Source organism: Pagrus major, chromosome 1 (assembly GCF_040436345.1).
Source record: "Pagrus major chromosome 1, Pma_NU_1.0".
NCBI lineage: Eukaryota > Metazoa > Chordata > Actinopteri > Spariformes > Sparidae > Pagrus > Pagrus major.
Window position 1 is genome coordinate 13,736,700 of NC_133215.1, and position 17,059 is coordinate 13,753,758.

At 43.3% G+C, this 17,059-nt stretch overlaps 2 protein-coding genes across 2 annotated transcripts in view; one reads left to right on the forward strand and one right to left on the reverse strand.

Annotated features, from left to right (window-relative positions):
* The window catches only part of uso1 (USO1 vesicle transport factor), a 412,569-nt gene that overhangs the window by 170,400 nt on the left and 225,110 nt on the right, over positions 1-17,059 (forward strand). The gene's annotated exons all lie outside the window — the stretch shown is intronic.
* Positions 7,011-17,059, reverse strand: part of cntln (centlein, centrosomal protein) — an 87,914-nt gene continuing 77,865 nt past the window's right edge. Inside the window, exon 27 of the mRNA XM_073467368.1 lies at positions 7,011-8,183. Coding sequence (XP_073323469.1) covers positions 8,073-8,183 — 111 coding nt within the window. The 3' untranslated portion in view covers positions 7,011-8,072. The remainder of the gene's footprint in view (positions 8,184-17,059) is intronic.

Below are 17,059 nucleotides of genomic sequence, written 5' to 3' on the forward strand. Positions count from 1 at the left end.
CTGTGTGGGAACCATCCAAACAGATGTTCATATGCAGTCACAGTTCAACAAACACGACACATCTCCTTTGTAAATAGGCCTACATTTATCTATTAAACGTTTTATTTGTTCCTTCAGTGCAGACTTCATCACTATGACATGATTGCTGAATCATCTTGTTGTGCTTTTGTTCTGTTTATTTGTGTATTTTTTTAATTTTAGAAATTGTGTCCAAATCTGCACTCTTGTGATGATCAAATTCCACCACAGAGGATTATTAAAAGGCGAAGCTGGTTAAGAATAAAGAGAAACATTTGTTATGTTAGTGGCGCCATCGTGTGGACAATTCCTGGACATACATCCAGACAGAAGGAATTATCTAAAATGTTTCTAACAATTTAGTTAAAACAATTTCAATAAAAATAAATAAATGAATAAATAATGCTTTCAATTTAATTCCTAAAGGAAAAATCACAGAAAAATACAAGATTTCATAAAAGTTTAAGGTGGATTATGTCACTTTGGAAAAGAAATTCAAACTCATAAAGGTAATATATACTATATAAATGAGGAAATAATACAAACCTAGAAACTTTATTTGTTTAATATGTTCCCATAACTGAATAAACACACTGAAAATGAGGTCACCAGAGGTGTTTGAAGCTATAAAAGATGGCTACTTAAAACGGCTCTGGAAACATAAATAAACATTAAATTGTGCTTTCCTGCCATAAAAATCAATTAATGAAGATTTTGTGATTGAAATGTCTTCCACAAAACTACATAGTGCACCTTTAAAAACGTCTATATTTTAACATTTTACATGAGCAGCCTTAAATGTTTGGTTTTGTTCATTATACACATCTATACTCTGCCTGTGATGTCTTTCCACTGCCCAACAAGTCACAATCTATGATGCTCTGCTTCCACCTAGTGGTAAGAAATGATGCAGCAATGATGATGTGAAAAAGAGTTTAAAAAATGCCATCAACACATCTGACTACGGTATGTTGTATTACTCAGATCAGACCAGCTCCACAGTGAAAGCAGCATATATTCGAGGATACAGCAGACATACTGTAGGAGTGCCATGAACACCAAATGTTTATTTTGTCTGAGCAGCTCTTATTGGCTCACAGAAAGTACGAGTGATACATCACACCGGCTGACAGTGACCTGAGTGCAGTCCCCTCCTCAGTTTTCCTGCTCGCTGGCCTCGGCGGGCAGCTCTGATAAAGTGCTCGGTCCCACGGCTCAGTGATCCGTGTGTGTGGCCCGAGGTGAGTTTCCATTTGTCTTAACTCATGACACAATAAATCTCACCTGAACCTTACAGACAGATGGAGGCTGAGCTCAAGTGAAATATGAGATTGTTGCCATTAACTGTATTACACTGACCACTAGTCTTGTTTTTGGCATCAAGAAGGAGTGGAAGTTGGAGTAGTGGAGTTTCTGTTACCGACATGTTCATGTTCTTTTATACAGCAATAGGGGCATGTTTTTGCAACATGTATGATGATGTAATTATTTATATCTGCTAATTTTTGTCTTTTTTGCAAATAACAATTTCTTTCAAAGCTTTTCTGTATATTTTTAATGCTGCAATTGCGTTAGAGTAAGTAAATATTTCTCACCTTCAGACTTTACCTTAAATGTGCTCTATGTAATTTGTATATGTGTAATTTGACGCAATCTTCATGTATTAATCACATTTTTATTGGCAATATCAGAGCAGATTGTAACGTGATGAGAAAAATGAGACCTTCCCCGTCTCTCTCGGTCGTGGCAGTCTGTGGAAGACTAGTCTAAGTTGTTTAATGCTGCTGGACTGTGGATTTCTCTGTGAAGGACTCGGGTCAAATTTTCCATGACAGTTCAAAGGATGTGACTTTATGCACATTCTCGAGTGCCTCGTCTCAGTGCCTCTCGGCTAACGACTGGCTTCCAGCACAACACAGAAGTTTCACAGAGCCCCTGTAAAAATATCATGACCATATCTGTCAAACTCACGTTCCAGTTCACCTTTAAATAACAACAAGAGCCAAAGTTACTTGAACTCGGTCACTAGGGACAGCAAGATGCTCCAAACCTGTGGTGGCAACCATATACAGACACAGGACGATATGAAAAATATCAGATTATCCTTGCCAAAATAACATCGTATAACGATTCACATTATCATCCCAAGGTAAGACAAAAAATATGAATAAAACCCTTCATATTGCACTAAACCATGTGGATTCAAGTCACCTCACATTTTATTAGGAAACAAATATTTTTCACTGCATCACAGACAGGACACACAGCTGAACGGCGGGCTCGTAGATGGGAGTGCAATACACAATGGGCAAGCCGTGCTTTCAGCCATGGCGACAGGCTTTGGATTTGAGAAAGACAGGAAAGATGCAGGCTCCCCCTTGTGGCAATTCAAAATAAATCAGGAAATCATCACAGGACTTGTGTGAGAATATTCACAACTATCTCAATAATGGAAAGTCGCCTTGATCAACTTGAGTGTTTTTAACTGGACCCGCGGTAAAATCATATATTGTCCCATCACTGCAACCAATTATTTTCCACCATGGCCATGAGGTCATAGTCCAGTGAGGCCCACAGAACTACACTGCAGGCAAAAAGCAGAGATGCAGTCCTGATGTCACCAAACTTAAGAAAGAAATCAGAAACAAATGTGTTGACTGGATGGTCAAACTCCCATGGCCCCCTTAAATCTTGCCTCCCAGTTTGCCAGAACTTCTTCCAGGCCAACTGGAAATCAAATTCCAACCTTAACATACGATCATGAGCTCTAGTAAACATGAGAATGAGATCGGAGGTACAAGTGGCCTCTGCATGGTGTCTGGGATCATGAGCTCCAGGCATCTGATGATCAGGAATCCTCTCAGTGGAAGCTTTTGGTGCTTGTTCATGTGGGATGAGACTACAGGGCGGACCCAGAACACCTGGCTTGGGAATGCCTCGGGATTCTTAAATTTACCAAGTTACCTCAACTAAATTGGTCTCTGTTTATGCTCAGGACCACCTGCTCTTCTACTCAGCTAGTTATGTTCATTGTCTGCATCTGTGACCTAAACACATGTTTCTGTTCACCTTTGAGGCAACAGTCAACAAAAAAACAGATCTTTTAAACATTACCAAATGGTCATGTTTATATGTGGTCCAAAACAAAGCCCCGAAGAACTTGTGCCTCAAGAAACAGGCAATTATATCAATGAGGAAAATGTGTGTTTAGGTGCAGATGGGAAAGACAGGATGGGCTGTGACAGCGGACCAGGGGTCATTTGTCACACATATGCCAGTCGTCTCACTGGAGACAAGCAACCAACACACAACAGGCCGTGGTCATGTGTTTTTGGGTTTGGTAAAGGCCTTCCAATCCCCACGCCATCCCATTCCACTCAAACATGCTAATGTACCTGCGCTCTGCTCTAATTGGTCCCAGTGATGCTCGCCCTGCTCCACCTGTGTTCATGGGAAGCCTCCAGTCAGTCCTGCAGTCAGGCCCCCGCCACTGTGTGCGAGCGTGCAGTGCTAATATTATGCAAACAAACACTTCTTTGTTGTTTGGCACTTCTTGCACCGACCCGCCACTGTGGAAGAAAGGGAGAAAGTAAGTAAAGGGAAAAGGAGAAAGGGAAAAGGGGCGGGTGAGTGGGGGGTGCTTGAATTCATTAGTGTGATTACCTGAGGTGTGCTACTTTACAGGGGGTAATCTGCCAGCCCGCTTCATACCCTCCAAACTTCAGCCAGTCCGCTAATGAGCGCTTGGAAAAGTTAGTCAAGGTGGAGAGGTGCTTTGAGGAGCTATACACCGCAGACTAAGGTGTTATTATATATGCTGGAGCAGAAAACAAAGGATGGCTGCCTGTTTTATAACAGCTAGGACCAATGAAGACTGTTTGAGCTGTTAGTTTTGATTCTGAGCGCACAAAACAAAATGGAGCTACGAACAGAGTGCCAATTGATGAACTTGGATCCTCAGAACAAAAAAATCCCCTGCTTAGATGCTTGGCAGATTTTAGAGCGTAAAATCTCTCACAACAATATACCGCACCCAAGAAATGACAGTTTGACTGATGTGTGATATTAGGAGCCACATTTTCTACACCATTTCAGACAACATCCCAGATTAGTCACAGGGACACCAGAGGGTTCAGGTAGTCGCATTGAAAGAGTCGCTTCTCTCTGAGGTGGTGTTGAGGACTGCAGCTTCCCTCCTACACTGCAAGAGAAGGTGGATTAGAGACCAGATCAACCCCTCTCTCATTCCCTCTCTTTTTTCTGCCCAGGAGCTCAGGCCATGGCTTTAGAGAGACAGCTGCCATGAGCAAGGCTTAGGACAGTCCACGGGGACGGAGAAAGTGTGAGTGTCAAAGAACAAGAAAAGTGCAGGAACAGCTTGGTTACGATGGACAAGACAAAGATGTGAGATCGAGGGAAGAGAAATCCAAAAGGAGAAGCCAGAGGATATATATATATATTTATTTATTTATATAGATATAGCTATATATCTATATATATAGAGAGATCCTGTAACTTTCCCCTTCCTCTCGCCCTATGCCTCTGCTTTATCACACAGCATCAAAACATAGCTTTAGTCCCCTGAGTGGCTGGCCTTTTTATCTGCTCCCTAGCTTCCCACGGCGGGCCGCATCCACCCATAATCTGCTGCCGTTTCATGTCTGGAGCGCTGTAGAGGAGGATAAGGGACTTGTTCAAGTGAAGATCAATGAGGTTGTATACATAGCATATGTGCATCAGGAGAGTGTGATTCCCTTTTTTCTTTTAAGGTGGCATCCAATCCTAATGAAAAAGAAAATCATACGTGGATGTACTGGAGGAGCCACTTCCACAATCTGAAAGTTTAAGAAATAATTATCCTTGACTGAAATTTCACACATCAGTCAGGAGTGAATACGTGGAGAGACTTCTGTCACATACTCTGTAAACAGCATCTACCTTTTGTTTCTGAACATTCCCCCTGTGGATCAAACATGATGGATAGACACAATGAAAACTGTAAACATGATGCATTATACATTTGTCAAAAACACATTTGGCTGTATGTCACAAGTACCTTGTTATTTAAGACAGTGCCAAGTGTCTGTGAAATCAAAGCAGAATGATACATTGGCAGCAATAGCCTGGGTGTGAAACTGTGTCAGTGAAGTAAGGGAAATCACCAGAGGCTGTTTTCTATTCACTCCACAGCTGGTTGACGAGATCTGCAAGGACTAATTGTGCATCAGTTGGAGGCTGCAGAAATGTTCTTTGTACTGTGGGCTACCCGCCTTCCCACCCAAGTGGCACGCACTCACACCACGGGGAACTTAAAAGTACAACAGAGAAGCCTTGGGACACACACACACACGCACACACAAGACAAACACACAGACACAAATCATCGATCGACCCCAAAGTCAACCCACGACCCTGACCTCTTCTACCCCTCCAGGAACAATCTCCTGCAGGAATCTGAGGAAAGAAAGACAAAAAAAAAAAAAAAGACCAGGAAGTTGGAGTTAAAAAGAAGTCGGGGTGAGAGAAAGAGATGAAGACAGAGGAAAAAAATGACACCGAGTTGATTGTGTAGAAGTGAATAAAAGGGGAAGGGAGGGAAAACTTTGCATTTGGAACTCCTGATCAAAGTAATTCCCACAGGAAACCTCTCTTAATGAGAGCTGTACAAGAAAAGAGGGGTGGAAGACAAGGAGAGAGTGAAGGGGAAGAAAAGAAGGGTATGGCAAGCCATTCCTGCACAGAAAATGAAGAGATGAATCATATACAGCGCCTAGTGGAAGACATGGGTGTGTGTGTTGGCTGGGTGGGTGTGGGGGGGGTGGTTGTTTGAAGGGTGTTTTCAAGATCGTTTTAACGTCTTCACTGAGGGAGCGTCAGAGGCAAGGCCAGGTTAATTAAACCCATGGGAGTACCAGCTGAGGGGGCCCGCATTTGAATATGTCACAGAAATAGCACGAGTGTGTCAGCCGAGGCCGGGGCTCGGCGAGCAAACATGTTGACTATGCATTACACGCTAAAAGGAAGAGAGAGAAATAGAGACAGTCAGACAGCGAGGGGTGGGGGCTCCCGGATAATTTGCGTGGCACCGATGCTTTGCTCTTCTATACCCAGCGCGCCACCGGATTTCTCTGAGTTATTAATGTTTGTCATTAGCCGCATTACGCTGGAGGACAGTGACTGCGGAAAAAAATGCAGAAATTTATATGGGACAAATATTGACAATAGCTGGCTCCTGGGTATTGGAGAAGAAGAAAAGATGCAAACTATGTTAATGAATGGTAATTAACCACAAGGGTTTGTCTCTCCTGGATCCCAGCTAAATTGGTCCCCGAGTTGCAGCTAGAGACAGTCCTGGCCTAATCCTTTATTATAAAAAGATAAAGGAAAACGACATCATTAGCATATATTTGAAGAGGGAGGGGGGATTAAAAAGTGGAATTATTTCTTTTTAATTCCTGAACGGAGGATTCTTCGCACCATTGTTAATTATACATAATAAAAAGAAAGGAGGGAAGTGGTGAAGAGGAAAACAAAAGCTAGGAGAGGTAAAGAAAGTAAAAAAGGGATGACTTGAAGGGATGAGTGTGTGGTCTCTTGTGTAGGATGCCAACTCAAGGACAGAGGAGACCTGGATCATTGTTTAATATTCAAAATGAATAATAAGAGAGGGAGGAAGAGGGAAACAGATAAAAGGGGTTGGAGGTAGCTATGTCAAGGATGGAACCACTCCTCTGTGCTGCGTGCCCATGTGGACCCTTGTTAATGATGTCAACAGCAGGGGTCACTTGTTACAGACAGGAACCATGCCAACAGTCAGCTGTCAATCAAGAGAGAGGTGCGAGAACCCTGCTGTCCACCAGAGCACCCTCAGTCACCATCGCACAGACCGGCAGCCCTTTGAACCGCTGGAACGAACATTTAGACACGGAAATCGACCATGAAATTCACAACCATAATGCAGTCTTTGAAGAATAAAACATTAAAGGCAAAAATATGTGAAATGGGTTTTATTTTCAGAGGAAATTTATTGTTATTTAACATAATTATCTATTAAATTATCAGCAGAACAAATACTTACAGAACAGAAGCTATAACACATTTTAAAAAATCCACAACAAAAGATATTTTCCTTCAGAAATAAATAACCTGGAGTTAGGGCACATTGGCACGTCATCACTAATGAAATACCTGCATCAGCCCGAAATGCACATTTCCGCCATAAGATGCGATTTAATTATGCTAACCTTTGAATGAGTAGTTTTTTTTAATTATATACATTTTGAAAATCATTGTATGTATGTCTGCATCCGCCACTGGGTCGTCACGATGAAAGTATGCATAATAATATGTTAATTCCACAACAGGACAGATTTGATGTTCTCTACAATTAAGTGGAAGAAAATATGTGCATATGTCTGTATTTGCATTGGCATTTAGACAAAATTAGGTGGAAAATATCGGCGTATTGGATATCAGCAGCAATCCAATATCGTGCATCGTGTATAAAATTCAGTGGGCTTCAATCACTGGTCTGTAAAAGCAGGTCTGATAAATGGATCTTACAGTGAATATTCTGCTCAGTGCTGCACTCTTGACTTTCTCAAAGTGTCGACTTGGCATTGCTAGGTCAAGTCCCTGCACCCTAAGGTCCTTGAGGTGCCAAATAAATTAGGTGGAGAGGTAAAAGAGAGTTTAAAAAAAGTCTAACTTAAACATTAGCGTAAGCATTTGCCTTATCACCCCAGGTCTGTGTTGAAAGTGGGGGAGAGTGGCTGCACTGTAAATTAGCTTGGCGCTAAAGGGCCCCTGTCTGATAGACGTAGTGCACTGAGCGCTAACACAGATGTCGAGGGCTCATTTACAAAAGCTGGGCTGCTGTGTTGAGCCAGTGGCCCAGAGTGAGTCGACAGCGCTTTTCTCACAAATATTGGTTCTGCTGCCCCGGCTCAGCTTGGCTCAGCCCAGCTCCCACTGAGCAGGAACCGGGGAGGGAGAGAAGGAGGGAGGGAGGAAAAAGAAGAGGATGACAGTTTTCCCAGCCTCAGCCCAGGGAGTCAGGCTTTTTCGCTGACTGGTGTTGCGAGCGTGGCCAGCTCTTCTGTCAGCACTTTCCTCTCCTTCATCTTCACGCGCACAGCCTCCATTAGCTGGCCGGCAGAGGGGATCTGCAGGGGAGGGGAAGGATAGAAAAAGGGTGTGGGGGCGGCAGAAGAAGGGGTTAGAGAAGATGAGGAAAACACACAAATGCACCACTATTAAAAAAAAGTCAGATTTTTGACACATGGCAGCATTTCAGAGAACCCATTTGCTGCTTTGTGAAACAACAGAACCTCAGATAGAGCCTGAGGACTTGTGAAACTTTGGAGGGACCGGCCATGTTGAGCTTTTTGACAAAGAAATTCACAAAACATGCAACACAGCAGTAGTTTGAACATCTAATAATACACTTGACTTTCTTCCATACTCAATATATTAATGTTTGATCTCTAAGTATTAAAGGATAAGTTCACATTTTACAAGTCTGTCTTAAAGCAACACTCACACGCGCCCTATGTGCATTCAAACAAGGGATGTCAGTTTCAGTTAACTGGTAACTAGCTGGTTAAATTTTAAGAAAAAAAGTGATGTGAAATGCAAGAGCGGCTTTAAGTGTTGATGGCGAGTTGGAGTGTGTGAGCATAACATGCCACAGAGTCTGATGGGACGCGCGTGGGAGAGTCAGCTGCTACAATGTTTTTGCCATGTTTGTGGACGCAGCCCAACACGCAGTGGTCGGGCCCACATGTCTTAACCACACTAGTCAGCATCTCAGCAAGGTTTTACGGACGTGTTCCAAACGGAGGCTCTGAGCGAGGAGAATACTGGACTTCCTCTCCCAGTCAGCACAAAGTGACAGGTAGTTGTTGTGTAGTTTTGATTTGTGAGAGCTCTCCAGCAGTCAGTGGTCAGAGCTAGCTCATCTGAACCAGGACAAAGTTAAAGCTAATATGAGCCGTCATTGGTGTAAGACTAATCAAGGCGGTATCTATCAGAATCTTTTAGAACAAAATTCCCTTATTCTGTTTAACTCCATCCCTTCAGTGCAGCTCAGCATGGAAACACTTAAGGAATGGAAAGAAAACTTGAAGGGAGATTTTGTACTAAAATGGCTCAAATGTTCTGATCTATGCTTGGTTTAACAAACGTAGAATCAATTTTGCGTCAAAAAAGGTTATTGGATTATGTCTTTCATCTGTCAGAAAGACATCTCTTTATGGCCAATTCGTACAAGAGGAATAATAACTCTTTTAATGTACATGCAGGCATGGAAGTGGTGTTTACGGCAGAAAAATGTCAAAACTATCCTTTAAGCACAGAAAAAGGCATCCATTGCTTTTTTTTGGTGGGGCTGAAGACACATTACGATTTCCCCAGCGGCTTAAGTTGATCACTCTTCAGCAGACATGCCTCAAGGCATAATTAAAACATCACTAAGCCTCACTGGGGACATTTACAGCATTGTTTTTACTGGACTGTATTTATGCTTGGAAGACGATGAGAATTGATGTCCACTTAATCATACAGGATTAAAAAGGTTGAGCATGAATGAACATACTATATGCGTTGCTTATTAGGTGTCGTGGAAATGGTTAAAAAAAGTGAAAGTAAAGAGGTGGACAGGCTTCTCCTCGGAGCTCTGGCTAATTTTGTTTTTCCTCTGAATCGACACAAGGATTTTATGGTCATTAGGGCGCCTGATCAAAGGCAGGCATTCATACTGTATCACCCATAAATATTCACTTCAACTTATGTGCAGCCCTTTACAAGCGCCTTTTTCAAGCGGTGGGAAACAAATTCACTCCCAGAGCAATTTCCCAAGTCACATGGCACGAGATGAGAAGTGGACTGGCCAAGCTGAAAATAGTGACTTCAATATCATAAAATCTTTCACTTTTTATCTCTTAAAAGAGAATGTGAAAACATAAGCTATTGAACCATACACTAAGAAACTGGCTGACACAAGTCTGGGGCGCTGTAACAAACTTTACTGAATAAAATCTACATCGGGGAATACAAGGCATCCCGTTGCTTTGAAGTCATTAACTCACTAACTCACAACACATATTGGAATTAGGTTTGCAGCTGACATGTTTTAAGGACACGGCAAAGGACTGTGATGTGATTTGAAACCATCTTATCAATTTTCCAATACGTCTGGAGAGCGGGAACCTCAGAAACTCTCATACAAAAACACACACAGCCCCCCCCCCCCATGCCCCTTGACACCTCTCTCCTCTTCATTAAAGGTAACAGGAGCAGGGAACACAAGGCCCCATGTGCCAGGAAGTGTGTGTGTGTGTGTGTGTGCGCACTTGAGCATGTGTGCAGTGGGGAGTCAGTTCCAGCAGCAGTGGATGCATCAAACACGCAGCGCTATTCCTCAGAGAACCACTACACTGAAGTAACTGCTGAGACATCTCCCTCTGCCTCCATCCCCCAGGGAGAGTTCACTCTCTCTGTCTCACACACACATTCACACGGGCGCACACACATACACACAATTTCCCAATCAGCTAATTGCACTTAGAGCCACTAACTATGCAAACAAACCCCACTAAAATAGAGACATAGCCACAACACAAGGCTCCATGGGACAGCAAGGAGGGAGACTGGATCATTAAAAGCACCGATATGGGAGTATGGGTAAACAACACTAACAGGTAAACATGATCTAGATAAACCGAACATGGGTGGAATTTAAGACAAAAACAGATGTTGAAAGTATGAAAGAAGTCTGTCATTTTAAGTCTTTATCACAGAGAGTGGAAAGATGACAGAAAATGAGGGAAAGAAATGCAACAAACACGTCATTTACACCTGCTATCAAAATGTGATCTGTATCAACGTAACATTGATACAGATATTTGTTTTAAGGTTACATAAAATAAAGTGTATTGTTCAAATTTAGAGAAAGCAAGTAAGGTTCAAAGAAACACACCTCTAATTACTATGTCTATTTTGCGTCATGAAAGTGCAAAAAATATGCGTTATTCAACAGAAATGCATGAAAAAATGAAAGCAACAACTGTGTGTGCAATGGTGCGTGGGCGTATAAACTATCTAGTCAGAGTAGTGAACATGCTGTTGCTGACAATATTTTTTATACAAAGAAAGGAATAACTTCGAGTATTATATCTGCTGGATTTACAAGATGAGCCAGACAATTGAGAATTCGTTGTAGACAGCATTTCAAGGTTTATAATGTTTCCCCTATCTCAGTAACTCACAAAATTCTGATTTTTTTGAAGCGAGTCTAGGGCTGATTCGTCGCCACCTCATGTTACTTAAGCTCAGGATTTGTTCCGGAGGACAGAGATCCAACATCAGTGAGGATAATGAGGACGAATAAAAAATACCAAGTCTAAAAGCAAAGGCAATCTCTGATTGGTGAAAGGTGCCCAGCCGGGCGTTGTAGTTCATGATCAGTGTTTGAACCCCCAAACCCTAAGTGTCCCTCTCAGTTCCTTCATGAGAAATCAAAAGCACAAAAATTGAGTAATGTACAAGCACAGGCACGACGGCACCACCATCTTCAATAAAGTCGATGTGAGTCACCCAAGTGCAGTGAGAGAACTTTTTCATCTCTTGCTTGATAAATGATTGTATTGCATTTGATAAAATACCTCTCATTCTGAATCATCTCCCAATAGTGTGTGACTCACATCAGCAGATTCTGGCGCAAGAAAAAACAAGCACTCACACACAGGCTCACAAATGGGACAAGCAGGACTATCATTCCCTTTCATCTACCTGCCACATTTGCTGGGGACCGATACCCTGAAGGATGGTTGGAGGTGAGCTGCGATGCAGCTGCTCAACTGGATCCCCTGGGCTGCTTAAGGCAGTGTTAGGAACTGGGACTAATGTTATGCTACAGTTGATTTAGCCGGGGCCCCTGTCCCCTTTGGCTGAGTTAGCCAACACCAGCAACACAGCCGCTGTTTTGCAAGAACCCCTGTCCCCTTTGGCAACACTAAAAAAGCTACTGTTGCATTAAGCCATGCTAACTCGCATCCATTACTATTCAACAGGCCCTGCAGAGCAGACCTTTTGTCTAGGCATGATTTCATGAACATGTTTCAAAAGTGAACTGACATATAAAGCCACTGACACTGACAAGTGTGTGTGTAAGACCATGTGTGTGTGTATATGTGTGTGTGTGTGTGTGTGTGTGTGAAGACCAGGACAGGGGCTGCAAGCAAAAGGTGTTTTTAAGAGCCAATTAAATGACATTGCTATTCCACAGCCTGGGGCAAACCTCAAGGCAAGGAGCAGCTCAAAGTTGCAGCACTCCCGTGACCATTGTCTGGCAGTGGCATCACACACAGCAACTTTTTTTTTTTTAAAAGATCGATCATTCCAGCTCTTTTGTCTTCTCCCTCGGAAGAGGTTAGCGCAATTATTTCCAAGGGCCCAATTTGTGAGTGGTTGTAAAGATTGTGTCAGGCTGCTGGATATCTAAATGAGTAAGAATGAAGAGGGAGGGGGAATCAGAGAGCATAAAAGAGATATAAAGGGGCAAACCATCCAAATTTGCAAGTCACTACTGAGTGTTTTTTTTCAGTTATTCACTAGTTTACCACCTTATCAATATGACTGTAATAACTGGGTGTAATTGGGTGAATGTTGCCGCTTACTACAATTTTATACAACAGAAGCAACAATCTGGATCTTCAAAAGTGTGACAGGAGTGTCTACCTGTATACCTGTAACAACATCACAACTTACATAGAGTTTGTATATTTCTTCTGTAATAAATAAGGATACACTACTGGTTAGTTTCATATTAACTGTAACACAGTAAGGTTCTGGATCTTACTGCTATGACAGGAGCGTTTTCACAGTGGTGAAGGATTGTTGCTACTAATCACTGTCCCTGGCTGGTGAGCTGTCTCCAATCTAGGCCACTATTCAAGGTAAGGGAGAAGTAGTTACAGCAGTTCTATCACAGAGGGGGAAAACAGCTCTTTGATCTTTGATCTTCTCACTTTTGTTTGAAAATCAAATTTATCAAACGGGGGAATAACAACAACAACAGCATGATAAATAGATTAAAAAAAAAAAGAGCGCACAAAGGCACCACACTAAAAAGTCTTGCATTTGATTATCTCTGATAATGAATATGTCACATTTGCAAAGAGGGTGCTCAGGTAAGAAAATCACTAACGCACCGACAAGCCTTTTCTCTCTCCTTCGTAATTACCTACCCCTGCAGCGGAGCAGATCCCTCTCTTTTCTCCCCTTTAGGCCACTAGAGACTGATATGAAAGGGAATTGGACACTTGGGGCCACAAATACTGTAATTAAAAATCTCTCCTTTTCTTGATACGTTGTTTGGAAACATTATTTCAATGCGCAACATGCATTTGTTAGGGATCTGACCTAAATACACCCTAGATTAAACACAGGAACGCACCGGGTCTTTGTTTCAGGTTCCTACTCATTAGGTGTGAAAATGAGGTGATTCAGGCACGATTGGGGTATAAATATAGAAAGGTGATATCCATACAAAAGAGATGCAACCTTTAGGTAGAATTCAGCAATCAAGAGCACACCCGTGATTAACTCTAAGGCTCATTGGCCGGGGTAATGTACTGGGACGCAGTTACAATCAACAAAAGTGGCTATGCCTGCAGCAAACTGTCACAGACAAAATAGGAAGGTGCTAAGAATTATTGCCTTTAAAGGGTTGTTCACTGACATCAGGGAATTTAACACATATAGTCACCTATTCGCTAAGGAAAAGTCCACTATGCTCTAAAAGACCAACTTTTGGTACAGTCAGACTGAGTAACCTTAAAGCTCTAAAATATCACGATAACTCAAGATCTTATTATCATAATAAGATTATTCACCTGGCCTTTTTCAACTGATCTCTGAAAAGTTGGGCTTGCTTTATTGTAGCTTGCCTGCTTAACAAATCACTGCAACATTTTAATGGCAAAGAAACAGCCCCAACAAGCTGTGTCTGCTCTTTCTATTTAAGGGAAATGCAAGTTGAAGATACTGAAAAAGTCACAGTGATCTCTGGTATTAACAACAACTCTAACACCAGCCTCCTCCTGGGAACCCCCCTCCTCGTCCCCACCACTGTTCCAGTGACATATTTACAGTACAAAGGCTCAGAGTCCCCTCCACGCACATACAAACACACTTACAGAGGCGGAAAAAGAGTGGCTGATTTAATTAGCTCAATCATTAAATGAGGCTTAATTAGAGTCACTTTCCTTTGGAGAGAAGTGCGGGACTCAGAGCTGTTCCTTGTCATTACGGAGGCATAATGAGCCACACAACAACACACTACCCGTCGCCCTCACAGCGTCGACAACAATAGAAACTTTCTCAGTACATTAGCACAGCGAGGCATCGAGCCTTTGATATGTTTAATACAAGGGTTAATGATGTAATACCCAATGGAAGTGCCAATATGGTGAAAGGCTTTGACAAGAAGTGGCGTGAATAAAGTTTGTTATTTAACTTTGGATAAATGCAGCCATTTACTGCGGTAGCAATTGGCTACAGGAACCCCTCCCCAAAGTTCGATAAGGGTTTGAAATTACAGGAGTGATTTGAGCCCTGTAGTCCATCCATAAACGCCTCTGATGTTTTATAACAAGTCCAGTCCAGATTATTCCGGCCTGCCTCTACTACTGCCTTAATGTAATGTTCACCTGCTTGTTATAGTTTGGAGGCTGATAAGAAGTGATGCTTGTACGTCTCCCTCGGGTGTGATTGCGAGGTAAATATTAGCAGGCCCTCAGCGCCACCCCATACCAGTAAACCAAACCGCTGTCCTCTCATAAAGAAATCAACAGAGTCAATGACTTTTTAAATGTTATTATGCTGTCATGAGGCTTGAGATGGGTATGTGCGTGTACAAAATGAGTGTGAAAAATGATCTGGAGGGAACGCGTGTGTTTGCATGCATGTGCACACGCTTGCATGCACATGCTCCTCCTGTTCATTATTGGCCAGCAGCAGAAGCCAGTCATTTCCCTGTCTTCATAAAGACTTGGCCCATTAAATTCTACCTCCAGTCAATAATTAGGACTCCACAAATAAACCAAAGGCAATTAAATCAATGCTTCCCCGGGCCGGTGCCTGGACCCCATGGCCCACATGGACACTCCATCTTCTCTGCTGGCCTTATTCATGGCGGGTTGCAGTGGAGCCATACAGTACACCCCCTGGCCTGCTCATGATTATTAGATAGCACCGTCCCTCGATCCTGGCTACGGAACGCTGCTCATGGTGGCTCTCCACTGAGAGGCGTAGGGTTTGATTTCATTAACTCACCAGTGGAGGTGAGAGACGAGGAAATGAATGCAATGTTTCATTTGGCTTTGAGTGGACATGCAGGGCAGCGGTGAAATGTATGCCACTTCTTTGGCATGTGGGGAGCAGTAACTCAAGACCTCCACGATCATGTATCTCCATTCCTGCAACACAGTGTGCCAATGTGTCTCTCTTTCTTGTTATGTTGACATGTGGCAGAGCATGACAGTGATGGCGAACAATGGCCCTCACACACAGACACACAGATACACACATACAGACCACTTGTATGCTGTGTCAGACGTGCACATACACACACTCAGAGTGAGTGATGGGTTTGCTATTGACAGGGCCACTGAGATAATAAAGTGCTGTCCCACTGGCAGCTCCATTAGGCACTGACAGTGACAAGATGAGGCTGTCGTGAGAGTGCACACGCACACCCAAGTATGTACACATACACAGACATACACACAGACGGACACATCCTCATCCTCTTTCAGTGACAGCCAGCCTGTTAAGGACATGGATCTCACTCTCATCTTTCCTTTCACCGGGTCTATTTCTGTCTCTGTGTCTTTTTAATCCGAAGAAGTGTGTGTGAGTGCAGCTTGGGGGTAAGATCATATCACTATTAGGGGAGTGTGTTATTAGTGTCACAGGCAGGGTGACAGGCCAGGCCATTCCACTTCACAGATGTTCTGCTTGGTGAGCCCTTCATAAGCTATGACAGAGAGTAGAGAGGCAGAGGGGGTACAGTATGAGAGTTCTTGAAGTGTACTCCCTCACTGAGAAAACGCTCTCTTCTCAGCACCAGTGGACATGTGTAGTACAGGCACGTTATCACAGTGGCCGCAGAAACGTCAAATTAGGAGATCTACTTTACAGACAGGCGCTTAAAGTGTCTTCATGAACCCTTCCCCTGGTCTTTAAGCATGTGAGTTTAAGATGAAAAGACACACAGGCAGAGACAGTCTTGTGTCCCCTTGATACGACAGTACGCTTTTAAAAACCAGATGAGAGGAAACTGCGAGATAGAGAGAAGAGGAAAACTGAGAAATAAATAAATAAACAGAAAACAGAACAAGACGGACTTGAAAGGGGATAGAAAAAGTCTGTTGCAGTGAGGGGGGATGACTGCGGAGGTCCCAGCGGTCCCCACAGGGACCTAGGGGCAAGTCTCAGCCTTGTCATACTCCGCTCTTCTCCTCCTCCACTCCACACAGCAGCTCCAGCCCCCCCTCCCCGTCCCCCCCCTCCTCTTCCACCACCCCTGTTCAGCCCACGGAAAACGTCGATAGCAGGCTGCCGGTGCCGAGGTCTCTAGTGGACACTAGCTCATTCTCCTGGCATCGACAGGCCCGCCAAATCAATATTTAGTTCCCCACTAACAAGCTGCCTCGGGGTCTGAGCCAGAGAGAGAGAGAGAAAGAGAGGGAGAGAGAGAGAGCTAGAGAGAGGAATGCAGGACAGTGGAAGATGGCAGAGAGAGAGACAGAGAACAGGGACTGAGAGCTGTCCAGCTAGAAGGGAAAAACATGGATTCAGTAGAGTGTTGTGTGTGTGTGTGTGTGTGTGTGTGTGTTAGTGTGGGAGGGGGAGAGGAAGGTGGAAAGGTCAGAAGAAGATCTGGGGAACAAGAGAACAGTGTCTGGTGTGTGTCGTGGTGCGGAGGCGACGCATGAGTGCCCGCGGCAGCCGCTGACAAGAACACAGACAAGACACA